Raw genomic sequence first — 17,652 nt, forward strand, 5'->3', positions numbered from 1 at the left:
GAAATTCAGTGGACACTGGACGCAGGAGCGGCCACGGAAGAGTGGTGCTCCTCTACTTTGAACTGTGCGAGCAGGTTTGGGGTGGTTCCCCAGCCACTACGACCATTGCCTCCGGCATCGAGACCAATGAACTGGAGGATTCCTTTTCTCCTTCCCCCGCCACATCTGCTTCGTCCTTGGTGGAATTCTTGGACGCCGAGTCTGAAGCAGAGGTTCAAAATGTTGATGGAAGTGTGACCATCACCCCCACAGTGAAGCAGAGGAGAGACCTGCTTCAGGTATGTATTTATTGTCATGTATGTATTGTTGGCTTTGTTTAAATGACTATGTATCTGTGAAATATAAGACAATATAAGAAATCCTTCAGCAAAATAATTCATCCTGAAGAAAATTTCTTTGTCACAATAGTTACGTCCATAGTCTGTAAACATACACGTAAAAAAGTAGTGGTAAAAGGCAAAAATAAAAAAAGTAGGCTATTGAAGAGAAGTCATGTCAGTCGTTCTCATGTGCTACAACATTACAGCAACAGGGAAGTGTTGCACAGTTTAATGTCTTTTGGCAAATTTCCTGTGTCTGTCATGTACATTTTGGGGAGATTAGCCTTCCATCGAAAGTATGTTTTAATTTCTGTATTCCTATAGTCTGTTGTGAATCATACTGTTAAGTACTTGTTCATAGATTGATTATGCTGAGGGAATATAGGCCATCATTCATCATGGTAATATGAAATGTGATTATGTTTTTATAGGTTTACTTATGCAAATGAGCATGTTTTAATACATTTTCTTTGTTCTACTCTGTAAAGGCTAAACTGAAGGGACACCGGCATAAAACGGTTCAAGAGGAAGCTGCCAGCTGAAAACCAGTGGCTGAATGCCATTGAGGATGACAAAAATGTCAAGAAGAAACTTGTGGAAATTATTGAGACCTCAGAAAAGCAGGCATCTGAAAATTTCTCTAAAATAACAAATACCCTGGATAGGCTAACATCATCAATTGCAGATGGGTTTGCTCTAATGCGCCAAGTTGTGCAGACACCACCACATTACAATATATCCCATTTGATGGAAGAGGTCCTTATGGACCAGTTTATGCACACACACCACCACTACACACACACTCCTATTTCCAAAATTCAGCACCAATTCAGCCCTCATTCCCACCCAACTCGTCAGCTGACAACAGACCACCCAATGCAGTTCCACTCAGCACCATCAACATAACTGATTTGGCACACACACCTGTTGAGGTCACGCAGGGTCAGTTTTTATATACCCAAGCCCTTAAGGAGGATTAGCAATATTGAGATATAAAGTTTCAATTGATGTGCAATTGTAATTTGTAGAAAAATGCCAATACTGGTATTGTATATTGGTACTGTATTTTGTTCATAACCTTATGTTATGTTTGTGGATGTTTTTATAGTGTGAAATGTTACCCTGAGGAGTTCCAATATTTTTGTACCAAGAGATTAAAAATGGGTACTATATAGGTAGCCTTGAGTTAAGGCCTCTTGATTTTTTTTTTTTTTACTTAAAGTGCCTATTGCTTAAAAAGCAGTACTGAAGAGGCAGCTTATATGCACTACTTTAGTCAATTTGTGAATTCCTCTTGAAGTCTTAAGTTTACTTGAAATATGCTTTTATTTATTATTTGATCATTTGCACTACAAATGCCACTTTGTTGCACTCTTCAGAAATAAAATGTCTGAAAAATTAAGACGTGTTTGTTTATATTCAATATGGTTCAAACCAGATCAACCTATTATAGAAAGCGTTCACACAGGACCATTTAGAATTTCTTATTCTTTATGTGGATAATGGCATTCTAACAAACAAATAAAATTTACACTTGGCAATGTCGATACATTACATCCAAGTGACTTGTAAACATGTACAATGTAAAGAATAGAAAACTAAACATATTTGCTTTAACATGTTGTAAATTTAAATGCTTAACACATTGAAATGTAGCTTGTAAACATGTACAATGTAAAGAATAGAAAACTAAACATATTAGCTTTAACATGTTGTAAATTTAAATGCTTAACACACTGAAATGTAGCCAAAAACATACTGCCTAAATACTGGCATGTATGGAGCACACAGTGTTTAGGTCTGTGATGAGCAAAAGCAAAATATTGTGAACTATGACAATAAGAACTTTAAACTTTGAGATGTCATACTGTCTGATACCCCACACACAATGGAGAGAAGATTGTCCCTTTTATGGATCCAGGAATTGAGTGAGGATTCTCCTGACCCTCTTCCCTTCTGATGTCATGCAATCTGCTCTGGCATGTGGTTGCGTGTCTGGCTGGTTTTCCCTGTCATATTGAATTGCCTCAGCAAAAGTGTTGTCATCTACCGTGTCCTTGGAAGCCTCACAGTAATTGTGCAGCACGAAACATGCATAAATTACAAAGGGAAGATCAGCCAGATTAATGTCCATGGCCCTTCTCAGGGCTCTGAACCGGGCTTTTAAGTCTCCCAAACGCACATTCTATCACCATCCTTGCTCGGCACAAAGATAGTCCAAAGTACTGCTCCTGGGCAGTGCTTCCCCCATTGACATATTCCCGCATCGCGGGAAACCATAGGGCCCTACATTCATCCCAGCACAATGTTTACTCTCACACTGAAACTGCTTCTGTTATTGAACACTCAGGTGATTATCTAATAAAAATAAAAGAGCAGCGCTGAGTCTTGCAGGACTCAACGGTATCATACACACTCCGGCAGCGCTCTAAAACAGTTTATTTATTCACCAAATGGACACAAGTTGACTTCAAGAATGAAGAATGAGGCATAGATAAGTTTGAAGTTCAGTGTTTAAAAAACAGAGCAAACGGAAAGAGCGATCTATATTTTAGCTCTATAAATGAAACATACAGACTTTATTAGAGCCACAGAAAGATAAACGTTTCGATGAAAATGCTCAATATACAATTCATTATGTACATTAACAACGATTCGGGGCGATTAATAATTTAATGGAAAACTATGTGAATGGCGCTCTGAGGCGTGCAGCGCCACGCGTCTAAACAAACAGCACGTGCTGTCAGTGATTTCAACGACTAGAGGCCGCTCTCGCACTATATAATGAAAACAGAACCTTCTCAGCTGCTCCAGCAACAGACGCAACCCGGGAAACTATCGGCATGGATTTTTTTCTGATAACCAATTGTTCCAGCAATCAACTATCGGTGGCGACCTCTAGCTGTGATCACCCCTTTCTGGATTGGAGGTAGAGCTTTTTTAATCCTGTTAATACTTCCCCCTTAAAAGCATACTACCGCGTGTGTAGCCACACACGGAGGTGAACGCCGGTTCAACACATACTGATGGCCTTGCATCTTCACTAAACTTTGTCAGTTCTATTTGTTTTATGGTTTGGACATTCAAGCGATTAGATGATCGGATGTGTATTATTATATCGAGCTACCATGTTCGCTCTAGGGCTGTCAAAAAAAAAATAGAATTTCGAATATTCGTAGAATAAAATGTTTTCGTTAATGTTTTCGTTAACATATACAGTTGAAGCAACTAGATGGAGTGCTGCTGCGATGTTCAATCAAAATATTGCGGAAAAAGAGAATGTGGAGAAGATCTTGTTTAGGTCAAAACTGAAACCAGACCATTCAAACTTATTTCACGCATTTTCTAGAGAGGGACATCTAATACCGTTGCACTCGCGTCTCACACAATAGAGCCGCATGTTTAGAAAGCCATGTAAAATTAAGGTGGGTTCAGTTTTTTTTTTTTTTTTTAAACATATCTTGATTTTATGTTCTCTAGGGCTGTAGCTATTGAATATTTTAGTAATCGAGTATTCTACCAAAAATTCCATTGGTTAATGGAGTAATCGGATAAGATGTGTTTTTGCTTAATTGAAGTGCAATATTAATTTTGCAAGAGAAAATAAGACTCCCGGGTCTCTTAAAATGAATAACTAAGTTTCGTTTTTTAGAAAAAAAATATTTTTATTTTGTTAAATGCATAGAATGCAATGCATCCATCAAAAATAAACATTTAATTATTACCTATTGTTTCTCTGTCTGTACTTGTACTCTGAACAATGACAATAAAGTTGACAGATGAAGTAAGTGCATTTAAGTGCCATTCAGTTGGGGTTTTAAGTAAAGCATTTTCTGAGATGCACATTAACCCTTTCGAGTCGATTAACGCGGATACGCGTTTTGAGTCATTTTCTCCTGATAACCCCGAAAAGAACTTAAATTACACTTTCAGTTTTAATCGTACAGATAAGAGCAATACATCAATCGAATCTGTAAAGGGTCTACTTTTTTTGGATACAGACATAATAACAACAAAACTTATAAACACTTGTGCACTTATAAAATAAAGATAACAAACAAGGTGTGCTGTCTGCAGCCTTTGTCTGCGCCGATCTTCATTTACAAACACGTCATTAAAATGAACTGTAACTCCGTGAATACTCAACGAAAATACATGAGAGAGATATCTATAGAAAGCTTGACATGTCTATTTTTAAACTAAACACGTGCCGCCGAAAACAGATATTCTGTGATGAAGTAATCCATATGAAAACAACGCGATGTCTGTTTTTCAAGTCTCCCTTCTTTATATCTAATGTGACCACGCCCCCGCGCCGAACGCGCTATTCAGATTCAAACTGAAGCGCGCGGCTTGAATACGCCCACACAGAAGAAAAAGCAGCCAGACTGTTCTTCAAGTTTTTATTTTACTGTTTGCTTCGCGATGAGAGGAATAACACATAAATCACCCCAAAAAGATGTCATGTGGTTGAGGATTTGAGAAATGGATTTCCTCAGAAAAAAAAGAATGAAGCACTTTATTCAGCAGAGATCATAAATATGAGTAAGTTTCTTTTTATTTATTTATATACTATACTAGTTTTCACATAACGTGTAAACATTTTACTAGTTAGACTTTTTCAAAATACTTTTTCCAAACTATAATTCCTGACTAAATGTATAATCAAGTGAAACATTATGACGTTTCAATAACAATATACAATACTATACCATTCAAAAGCTTGATGTAAATAATATAAATGTAACAAATAGATAACTGTAACAAATGTAAAAACAATGCTTTTCTTTCAATGTATTCCCCCTAAAAACCCAGCTCTTTTCAACATTAATAATAATGATAATAATAATAACAATAAATTTTTTTTTTGTAGAAAATAAGATTGTTAAAAGGATTTCTGAAGGATTGTGTGACTGGAGTAAGGATGCCAAACAATTTGTTTGAAAGTCAGCTTTGATTGTTTCTAATAAACTGTTTAACTGCTCCCCCAAGTGGATATTAAATTATGTTGTGGGATAATTAAATATATTCTAAATAAACTACAAACATAAAATTATATAGATTTATTTTGTTCTCACATTCTTTCTTGTAACACCTCACTCTCAATGGCACAGATGACTGAGAGGCTCATTATGCAGCTCATTATGCAGGCCTTTGTCTTCTCAGGTGTAAATCACAATGATATTCATGATCGTTGACGCCTACTCGCATATGACTTTTACCAACAAAAAGTGTCTTAGAAAATTTAAATCAATATATTGTTTTCTGTGAGTGAGTAAACAAGATGATTTTCACATAACTTAGAAAGAAAAATTCTAGGCTACAAGCTCCAGTTCTCAAAAATCCCGGGAACCATTGTTCTTTATGTGTTTTTTTGCCTTATTCAAGTGTTTTAACATTTTTTAGTTTTTCACTAACCACGCATAACATTTTTTTTCTCAAAAACACAATCATGTACATACATGCAGTTCACATATTATTACAGCCCAGTTTGTGCTGATTACAGTGAGATTAGACTTTACCCATTTAGATATTTATAAGAAACTGAAAAAAGCACAAATGTCAGGGCATGACAAAATTTCTCCAGGCCCCAAAAATACCCTTAGACTCCAGAGGGTTAAACATTAAACACATAAAACATTAATTTAATTTATCTTTTAATTATTGAAAATTAAGCAAACTTAACTTTTTGGTAAACAAAGGGGATTTACCACTAAAAATAAAACATGGAAGAAGTGTTGTGATTTAAACCTTAAAAAATATAATATTTGATTTTTTTTTGTAGTAGGCTATGTACATTCTGCTGAACAATAGTAATACATATCTGGCAAATACTACCGTATTTTTCGGACTATAAGTCGCACCTGAGTATAAGTCGCATCAGTCCAAAAATACGTCATGATGAGCAAAAAAAACATAAGACACACTGGACTATAAGTCGCATTTATTTAGAACCAAGAGAAAACATTACCGTCTACAGCCGCGAGGGGGCGCTCTGTGCTGCTCAGTGGTAGACTACAGGAGCACTGAGCAGCATATGGCGCCCTCTCGCGGTTGTAGACGTTAATGTTTTATCTTAGTTCGTTTCTCTTAGTTCATGTCAAATTAATTTTGATAAGTCGCACCTGACTATAAGTCGCAGGACCAGCCAAAGTATGAAAAAAAGTGCGACTTATAGTCCGGAAAATACGGTAAATATAAACTAAACAGGACTTTTATTTTGACGGGTTAACGTACTTTTACAGTTCTGTGTATGTGATGTGAAGCTAGTTTTACTCAAATCAAACGGTCAAATGCTCATGAAGTGACTGTCAGAGCAGTTCTGGAGATGTTGTTCATGTGTTCACGTCCTTATTTTCTGAGACAGCAGACGCTGAAATCACCGCGAGCGTCACGAGCGCTTCAGTATGTGTAAAGTCACGCTTCTGCTCCATTAATTAACACAGACATGCAGGATTCATATTTAAATAGACTTTTACGGCTTAATATTTAAAGATATTAGTCCATATCGTGACTTAATGTAAGTGCAATGACCTATTTTTGATTAATTCATTCAAAAATTGACAAATTCCGTGCCATTCCACGTTAAACTGTGAATTCCGTTTTTATGACTGGATTCCGTGATTCCCTCCACGTTTTTTGCATCGCGGAAATCACAGGGCCCTAGTTGTGGTATGCTAGCTCTATCTTGCAAAGGGCACACAGCATGACGTTCTCTTTACGTTTGCCCGTGCCCTCAAATCAAAACACTGCTGACTCCTTGCATCTCCTTACGCTTTGTGGGTGACGTAAACACTTTATCACATTAAAAAAATCATTGCGAAAGAACCTGATGTGAAATTTAAAATATATTAAAAGAAGGAGGAATCGAGGAATCGTTTCAGCCCTAATGTTGTCTGCATCTCATGTTTAAATGAAAAATGTACTCGTGTAATTGGCTTTTACCCCTTTGTATTAAACTATGCATGTACACATGATGCAGTTTTGTTTGTAGTTCTTTAAGATACTTAATTATAATTGGTTTATGAACATTATTTTAAATATTATGCACTTTTTTCACAGTCATATTTCTTATGTTTTTAATAAACGTGCATTAGTAATATTTTGCCCAATGCGCCCTCTTGTGGCCTCAGAAGAGAAGCCAAAAGTTTTTCTTCACCCTAACTAAAATTATGCATTTTAAATTCAAATATAATTTGAATTTGGATAATATTTAATTGCAAATTCGAATTTAGTTTTTCAGCCATTTTGACAGCCCTAGTTCGCACAGCTGCATTGTGGCATGAACACTCATATAAACAGTAGCTGTGAAGATCGCGGGCACAGAGGAATGCAGAAACTAGTTGTCAGCACTTTCCTGTGATTTATCACTAAAGTAGCTTAGAATCTCAAAACTTATAGCATATTTTCTACTTTTGAAGGAACTATGCTATTTACAACTCACAGCTTCACAATACCATATTTTCTGCACTATTAGGCGCACTTAAAAGTCTTTAATTTTCTCAAAAAACGACAGTGCACCTTATAATCCGGAGCACCTTATATATGGAACAAGGCACTGTCAAAATGTTGACATTCCCTTTACTAATGTCCTATTTAACCTATGACTAATTCACACATGCAATCACTCGTAATGGTGCTGTGCTAATTTATCTTTATCTGATCTTTAATCTCTTACACCGAGCAGTAATCTGTAAGAAATGTTACTAACATAGATAAAATAACTGCTGATAGTGAGCTATGATGTCAGATCGCTCTTTCAATAGGAAAAAAATATCTCACCTTTAATAGTCAATCATATTTACAGTACAAACCTTGTCAGTGAACTATGAGGGCAAAAAAACAAAACAGAAACAAAATAATCATTCATTAATCGTAAGTGAGGTAAAATGTTCAATTAATCGAGGTTTTGATTTTAGGCCATAATCGTCCAGCCCTAATTGGAGATTAATTGCCTATATTAGTTGTAAGGCACCATGCATCTAACCGAGATGTCTGTACAGTGACGGTTTGGTACGAATACGTGTATCGTTCCACCCCTTTTATGGGTAGTTGACGTGATGTGGCTTTTTCACCGTCACAGAAGATAAAAAATAATTTATTTCACATTTTCATCATTTAGAAAACTGTAAATGGTTAAACGCCCAAATCTCAAAATCATCCTATGGTGTGATGGTAGACAACATTATTTCATAAATATTAACTTTTATAAATAAAGAAAATAATGTTTAAAAATCTTAATGAACACTCCTGGCATAATTGTGCAAGTGTCTATTTCACTAAGTGTCCATCACTTTTCCTATACATGCATTTCTAAAAGTGTAAGAACTTCATAAAGTTTGTCACAGAAAAAAATGTCCTTTGGTGTTATGCAAAAACCTTATATTAAGTTGGGCAATATCATGGACAACTACATTTAGTTGAAAAACCCCATTCAAGATCATGTGACTGAAGACCCCTATGAAGGCCATGAGCAGTGCAAGTAAGTATTTCTCTCAGAATTGTTCAAATATTTAACTATGTTTTCAGACCACTGAACTTAATTTTTTTAAATTTTTTTAAATTTTTTTCGTCCTTTGGTGTGACACCCCTAAATTTCATTTTTATTCAAATTTGTATTTTTAACAACAGGACTATGTAATATTATACAAATGTATCATGCTAATTGCGAATGAAAATTTAGCTAGTATTAGCATTGTTATTAACTGCCACAAAAGCTCAAGTGTCCTTTGGTGTGACAGGAAATGTCCTTTGGTGTGACACTGTAACCTGTCACACCATAGGACACAGATGTCACATAACAGGACAAGACCTCCTTAAGAAGCTATTAAAGCAAATAGATAAAGTTTGTTAACATACTTTTCATTATTTTTTGACCAGTATTGATGATTTACAATTCAATGACAATAATGCCGTTTTTTTGGAGACTACATAAAATGTTCTGAAGTGTTACTAAAACAACTATAATGTATAATGCAATAACTATAAACAAATATAAAGCACATAAATACAAGGCTATAATGCTACTTAACTTTTTTTTGACAACAGAAAGAACTGAGGGAGAGATGAGTGCAAAAGAGAGGACCAGACAGTATAGGGAGCGAATTAAAAAGGATCCACAGAGAAAGGAGGCGATCTTAAGAGAACAAGGGGAAAAGTAAATCAAACTGAAATGTTGTCATATACAAATTAAAATAATTCAGGGATCTTGCTGAGTGACTGAATTAGTGCTTATTATTCAGTATCAGAATAGACCTGTGTGAGGTTCAGGTTCAACAATAGTTACATAATAAGCTTGTTATTACAGAATAATAATCTATATTGTGTTTTATAAGAAATTGACAAGTGGTTACATTTGTAGGGAGAACAGTACGTCATGAGTTCATAATTGAGTATACATTACATTGATTTCTCTGTTGATCCAGTCATCTATATTCTATCATTATTTCAAACAGATATCATCAAACATGGATACATTCAACATTAAAGCACTAGGAAGGAAGAGACAAACTGAATTGAAGATTTGGTAGGAATCCAAAAAAAAAAAAAAAAAGATGTAGGGCAGAGAAAAAGGCATTAGTTGCCATTCTTAACACAACACCACCGTCTCCTGACAGTGTACTGGAGGAGCCAGTGGAACCTTCTGCAGGACCTGTGGCCCAACCTCCCCCTGAAGGGAGAACAAACTTTTAAAAATAAAATTCAGGATGGAACAAAAAAAGAACAGTAGATTGCGGAAAAAAAACTAAACTGTGTTTGTGAAAATAAAGTAAACAAGAATGTCAGGGAGAAACGCAGCAAGCCACAGCTGAAACAAAATGCAGTCGAAAAGAGAAAAGAAGTAGAGTTGTTCTTGTCAAGAGACACCAACAGCAGACTGCTTGCAGGGAAAAAAAGACGAGAAGCAGCGGAGAGTTCTGACAAAATCACTGCAAGACCTCCACAGTGACTAACTCAAAGATCCCAGATGCAAATACAGCACGTACAATGTCTTACAGGCAATTTAATAGATACAGGCCATTTTATATAACAGAAGCCAGAGCAACCGACCGCAATACCTGTGCCTGTTTTCAACATGAAAACATGCGTCTACTAATTGACAGCATGGCACATAGGGGCTTAATTCAAACGCAAAGCCTATCCTCTCTGCTCAAAACATTACATGTAATGTTGATAAGAAAGAGTGTATGTACAGAAAATGCACTGAATGCTGCTTTGAAGAAGTTCAGCTGGCAGAGTACAACCCCCTCGACTATGCCCGATGGGAATGCTGGGAGAAAGAGGATGTGACTGTTGGTGATAGGGACTGTTGGATCAGGCAGGAAATTAAGGAAAATGTTGCTCAAAATGAAATTGTGTTGCACATAGACTTTTCAGAGAATTACGGTTGCAAGCTGAATTCAGAAATCCAGCCTTATCACTTCGCAGAAAGCCGAAAGCAAGTCACATTGCATACTGCAGTTGCTTACACTAGAGCTGAAGATCTTTGCCCGAACCCGATGGGACCCGACGGGTTCGGGCTTAATTTGTATAATCTTACGCGGGCTCGGTCGGGCTCGGGCTTGCGCTCCGGTCTGCAAGGTAAACGAACGGTCATGTGATGTGTTTCGATTAGCGCGAGAAAGATGCGAAAATGGATGCTGAGTAGGTGTAACGGAGGCTTGCCTCTGGCGACTACGTTTTGGTTGCACCAGCAACTAAAGCAAAGTCTGAGTTGTGGAAAAGTTTTGACCATGTTTATAATGAGAATAATGAGTGAATAATGACGCACCATCAGTGAGCGAAGGAATGCGCTGAAGACATCTACAGTGGATTCAATTGTTTTCCTCCACAAAAACATGCAGGTTTAGCCTAATCTCGGTGAGTAAAGGTTTTTCAAATGATAACTAAATATTAATGGGGTCTTAAATGCATAATGTGGACAGAGTATTAACGCTAATGTTGGCATTCTTTTATTAAATGTCAGCTGCTAGTGGCGAAGCCAATAAAAATTTCGTTATTTTTATTGGTGCGTTGGTCTTTTTATAGGTTAAATGAGCCTATGCCTATTTAGAGTGCTGAGATGTTACAGAGGACTTATTTTATTTCTTTATTTCAACTTCCAAGTGGCCTATAGTCTACGTTAGTTAGGCTCGGGCCCTGTCGGGCCTAACTTTTAAGGCCCGATTACAGCTCTAGCTTACACATCAAAAGGAACCCAGAGCTATACAACTTGGTCACCATCATTAGCCGCATTTCCACTGTCGGGCCAGTGCGAGCCAGGGTTTAAAACCGACCGCAATACCTGTGCCTGTTTTCAACATGAAAACATGCATCTACTAATTGACAGCATGGCACATAGGGGCATAATTCAAACGCAAAGCCTATCCTCTCTGCTCAAAAGCATTACATGTAATGTTGATTGTGGCGGGCGAGGCATGGTTTAGCGAAGTCTGCAACGAGAGCGAGTGAAGAGACAAGCGGCGGTAAGTGGTTCAGGTGAGAAACTATTAACAGCTGGATCTCGTTGCAGTGATTGGCGTGGGGAACCACTATTTAAGCTGCGCGACAGCCGGCAAAGGACGAGAGAGACGCAGTCCAGAGTCCAGAAGCAGAGTAGAGTTTAGTGAAGTGCGCGCACCTGCGGCGATTGTTTGGTTTTGATTATTATAAATAAAGTCTCTCACGAGTCCCGTACGCCGACCCTGGTCCCCTTCCTCTACATTAGTCAGAACCTCATTACACTGGTGCCGAAACCTGGGAGGAAGGAGAGCGCTCCGCCATGCAGACTCCGTCGGGACCATCGACGTCGCCATTTGTGGACATCATCACATCGCTCGCGGGCCTACATCAAGAACACCACCAGGCCCTGCTGGATCTGCGGGCCGACCATGATCACCGGTTCCAGGCCATGATGCTGGCCCAGCAGGAGGACCGCGAGCTGTTCCGGAGCTTGCTGGACCGGGAAGGTCGGATGCAGACGGCCTCCCCCAGTGCCCCCGCCCCCCACATGCCGCTCACAAAGATGGGGCCCACCGACGACCCGGAGGCGTTCCTCGACCTCTTCGAGCAGACGGCAGAGGCCTGTGGGTGGCCGAAGGACAGCTGGCCCGTCCGGGTGATCCCTCTGCTGTCGGGGGAGGCCCAGAAGGCGGCCCAACAACTGCCCGTCCCGAACCTCCTGGTCAAAGCCGACCTGAGAAGAGCCATCCTCCAGAGGGTCGGCCTCAGCCCAGAACAACATCGGCAGCGCTTCCGGTCGCTGGAGCTGGCCAAAGCGGGCCGACCCTTTGTGTTGGCACAGCAGCTCCGGGGACTCGTGCCGCAAATGGCTGTTGGCCGGAGGCAGCGACGCCGAGTCCATCATCAACACGGTGGTACTGGAGCAGTTCATCTCTCGCCTAACGAAGAAGACCGCCCAGTGGGTCCAGTGCCACCGCCCGGCGTCGCTGGATCTGGCAATCCAACTGGCGGAGGATCAGCTGGCGGCGTGCTCCGGGGTCGGCGAGCCCCTCCCTGCTGTCCCTCTCTCTCTCTCCCCCTGTTTCCCCCTTTCCCCCTGCTCTGAAATCTATCCCTCTACCAAGGTCCCGTTGGGTGGTGCCACCGAGGGCCGCACAACGCTGGAGGATGGGGATGGAGCCTGCACGAGGGGTGGCCGCACCCCAGCGAGGGGGGAGTGAGGACCCTCCTGCTGCTTCCCCACGCCAATCCCCTGAGCCACTTCCTGCCACTAGGGCGGCGGGGAGGCCTGGGCCGGCCTGCTGGCGTTGCGGGGATCCGGGCCACTTTGTGGACAGTGGACGGTCTCAGGGGATCCAAGCGGCATGGCGAGGCTGAACCTTCCCAGTCGCGATGACTTTCCCCTGGAACAATCCCAGGATGCAACACTTAAACATTGCCTTCGAGCAGGTCAGCTCTATCGATGGGCAGCTCCTCCACCCTGAGCGTCCGCTATCCCACCCGTATTTTGCCATTATCAAAGACAGGTTGTATCGAGTAACCCACGAAGCTCAGACAAAGGAAGATACAACCCAACTGTTCGTACCGCGGAGCTGTCCGCCAGACGGCACACTGTAATCCTATGGCAGGGCACTTAGGAGTAACGGCAACACTAAATCGTCTAACGACCCAATTCTTTTGGCCGGGCATTCACGAGAACGTGCATAGGTGGTGCGCGTCTTGTCGGGAATGTCAGCTGGTAAACCCCCCGGCCACCCCAAAAGCGCCTTTGCGCCCTATTCCTCTAGTGCAGGTCCCCTTCGAGCGAATTGGTATGGACCTAATCTGGGCGTTAGAACGATCGGCACGGGGACACCGTTTCTCGTTGGTCTTAGTGGATGATGCGACACGATATCCTGAGGCAGTGGCGCTCCGCAACATCTCGGCGAAGAGTGTGGCGGACGCCTTGTTTCCTTTAATCTCCCGCGTGGGAATCCCAAAAGAGATTCTCACGGACCAGGGGACAGCTTTTATGTCACACACGTTAAACGAATTGTACGGATTGTTGGGCATTAAAGCGGTGCGTACTAGCGTCTATCACCCACAAACGAACGGACTGGTCGAACGGTTTAAACGCACATTAAAAACCATGATCCGGAAGTTCGTACAGGAAGACGCGAAAAATTGGGACCGTTGGCTAGAACCCCTCTTATTTGCTGTGCGGGAGGTCCCCCAAGCCTCCACGGGGTTTTCCCCCTTCAAGCTTCTTTATGGACGTCAGCCCCGGGAGGTGTTAGACGTCCTGAAAGAAACTTGGGAGGACGGACGCTCGGAGAGCAAAACAAACAAAACCAAACAAAATATTGCGATACATGTATTGATATTTTCTTACAACCCCTGATATTTTCAAACAATAATTTGGTATTTCTCTTTTACCATTGTCCTCTTTAATGCTAAGAAAAAAAATCTCCTAGCAGTTCTCTCTCAAGTGTTTCCAACTGCTGCCAGCATTAAGGCTGAGTATGATTCAGTGAGCTATATAACACTTTTAATTGTAAGGAAATTACTTGTCTTTAAAAGTTTTGGATCAGTATACTTACCTGTTGATCAAAAATAGCGTTAAACCTATATACTTTTTTTTATTGAGTAACTTTCAGGAGGATGTACTCATTTTGCAACAAAATTGTATCGCTTTGATAAGAAAATCTTATTTTGCTTAATAATTTTGGCATCCTTCTTTGTTAATTGATCTAGCAAGCTAGTTGTAACAGTACATCTGCAAAGAACACTAACATGTCTTCTAAGTAAAGAGTAATTGATGAATTGGTTAAGTTTCAAAGGGAGTGTACTCATTTATGCTAAACCCTGTATATTCACTATATACAATGCTTAATTTAATTAAGACAAATTTATATAAGGTTTTAAATAACTTATGTAAGGTTTGTGCCACTGCTGCTCTAAACTAACAGTACTGGTGATTACCAAAATCACGTTTTAGCTTTCTGTATTGGTTAGTCCTGCGATTTGTGTAAGCTCTTTAGTAACAGTAGTAGGCTATTTCTAATGCTATAATTATTGCTGTTGTCTATGAAAGAAAGGCGGGAAAAAGTAGCCTAGTCAAGCACTTTAGTGTTTTTTTCCTTCCCAGATGCCCAATTACAGTCAAAGAATCCCTAAACAATGATAGTGAGAATACAAGCTGTTATGAAAGGTATAAGAGGCAATTTTTGTTATCACGTGAATACTATTTAATTGTTTGAGTTTGTTATTTACACAATTAACGATAATAACATTTTTAGATTTAAACAGTTTTATTGAAGGATTCTAAAATATTTCACTTTCTCTTTTTATTATGGTAGGTGGTCTAATAAATTGTTACGCACTGCATGTTTTCATAGCGTTAAATTGGCATGTTTGTTTGAAAGACATTTGGCAGAATTTGAAAAAGTGTTTTTGTCTAAATAAATTAAAAGAAAATTTGGCTTTTTAAAACAAAAAAATAATAATAATAATCGGCAAACTAATAGATTGCCAAAATAATCCTTAGTTGCAGCCCTAAATATAACAATTTAAATAATGTATTATATTCATGCTTTTATGAGAAACAATGTTTAGTTTGGTCACTGGCTTGATTTTTCACACACACACACACACACACACACACACACACACACACACACACACACACACATTAACACTTGAGACAACTAAAATCTGACTGAACTTGAATAATTACACATCAGAAATCACTGATTACAGATCAGACATTAGAATGAACAAGTTTACATTTATGTTGTGACAATGCACTGTGTGCTGTATGTGTTGTGAGATGTATGCATTATCTGAAAGCTGAATAAATAATCTTTCCATTGATGTATAGTTTGTTACGATGAGACTATATTTGGCCGAGATACAGCTATTTGGAAGATATCTGGAATCTGAGAGTGAAAAAAAGGTTTCAATATTGAGAAAATAACCTTTAAAGTTATTCGACAGTTAAATGATTCCAAAACGCAAAAATAAAGTCTAATTAATTAAATATCCTCAGTGTCAGTTCAGTCACATTTCCATAAGAACTTTGAAACATGGTTTTAAGAAAATGCAATGATAGTTAAGGTCTTATCTTTACACAAAGGATCTGTGAATGTACCACATTTGTCTTTAATGACTGTTTGAAGAATAAAAACCTACCTCCTTGTTCCTCGCGTTTTATTCTCCAGGTTTCTGGTTCCTCTTCTTTTATTCTCCAGGTTTCTGATTCCTCTTCTTTTATTCTGCAGGTTTCTGGTTCCTCGTGTTTTATTCTTAATATTTCTGGTTCCCCGTGTTTTATTCTTAATATTTCTGGTTCCTCCTCTTTTATTCTCCAGTTTTCTGGTTCCTCTTGTTTTATTTTCCAGGTTTCTGGTTCCTCTTCTTTTATTTTCCTGGTTTCTGGTTCCTCTTTTATTCTCCAGGTTTCTGGTTCCTCGTGTTTTATTTCACTCGTGTTTTCCTCACTCTCCTCTTTAACAGACTCCATATTCACAGCAGATCTCAGTTCAGCTGACATTCCTCCAGAATTTCCGGCTTGATTCAAAACTTAGTCACGACTGTGATGATGAGAATATTACAGGCGATTAATGACCTGATTCAAAAACTGTATTTTTCCACTTACAGAAACAACATTTCTATCAGTTTGTATTAAACTAGCACCACGACAAAACAACAGAGAGCGCGGTGAAACTAATCTTCTTCTTCTGAGGTCTAATGGTGTTTGTCAAACAAACGAATGTGTTTTAGCGCCACCCGCTGGACTGGAGACATGAAGCGGCGAGAAGAGGATGGTGCTTTCACACTAGACGCGAATGACGCGTTAAGCGCGAGTGATTTACATATTAATGCAAAGACGCGAATAGACAACATGTATGGCAAGCCTATAGGGTCAGAATTATGGAACGCCGACGGTGACAATTTTCTTTAAACGAAACGCGTGATTTTTGACCACGTCAACGCGCACTGTTTGTTCGCGTTAACACGTCAACAAGCAAAGCAGCCAATGAAATGCTGTTTTTGAGACTATATTTGCATATGGGACTCGATGGTACATATGTCTCTGGTTGGTATATACATATACAAACATCAGACGTCATTCATGAAGGATGTTGTATGGTGTACTGGTATGCACGTATGCAAACATCAGACGTTATAATTGTTCGCAAAGGATGATGCATTGGTATGTTGCATGTGATGTCAGTCTTATGTCATGATTTGTCATGCCATTTTTTAAGTCCTAGGTGTTGTTCCACAGATTCAAAAGTCAACAGCTATAACCATGGCTCTTAGAAATTGTTTAGTAAACTCTTACAATACCAGTGGATGTTTAATGGATAGCTAATAAAACGTACGTAATTATGATTTAAATTACATTTAACTTTAGGTTACTTTGTTCAGTTTGCAGTTTTCCAAAGCACTTTGTTTTATAATGTCCTGACAGTAATATATATATATATATATATATATATATATATATATATATATATATATATATATGAATAAAAATGTAACATGACAATCTGATTCTTTGTAATTATTCTGAATTAATTGTAAGAACTAGGCTCATACAACCCGAATTCCGGAAAAGTTGGGACGTTTTTTAAATTTTAATAAAATGAAAACTAAAAGACTTTCAAATCACATGAGCCAATATTTTATTCACAATAGAACACAGATAACATAGCAAATGTTTAAACTGAGAAAGTTTACAATTTTATGCACAAAATGAGCTCATTTCAATTTTGATTTCTGCTACAGGTCTCAAAAAAGTTGGGACGGGGCATGTTTACCATGGTGTAGCATCTCCTTTTCTTTTCAAAACAGTTTGAAGACGTCTGGGCATTGAGGCTATGAGTTGCTGGAGTTTTGCTGTTGG

At 39.1% G+C, this 17,652-nt stretch overlaps 1 protein-coding gene across 2 annotated transcripts in view; it reads right to left on the reverse strand.

Moving 5' to 3' along the window:
- Positions 1-16,473, reverse strand: part of LOC132106032 (zinc finger protein 883-like) — a 138,242-nt gene extending 121,769 nt beyond the window's left edge. For both annotated transcript variants that reach the window (XR_009424018.1, XM_059511637.1), the window contains exon 1: positions 15,933-16,473. Coding sequence is in view for 1 of the 2 variants with exons in the window: in XM_059511637.1 (XP_059367620.1) it covers positions 15,933-16,293 (361 nt within the window). In the remaining variant the exon portion in view is untranslated. The remainder of the gene's footprint in view (positions 1-15,932) is intronic.
- Positions 16,474-17,652: the final 1,179 nt, after the last annotated feature.

The sequence above is a fragment of the Carassius carassius genome, chromosome 26, assembly GCF_963082965.1.
Source record: "Carassius carassius chromosome 26, fCarCar2.1, whole genome shotgun sequence".
NCBI lineage: Eukaryota > Metazoa > Chordata > Actinopteri > Cypriniformes > Cyprinidae > Carassius > Carassius carassius.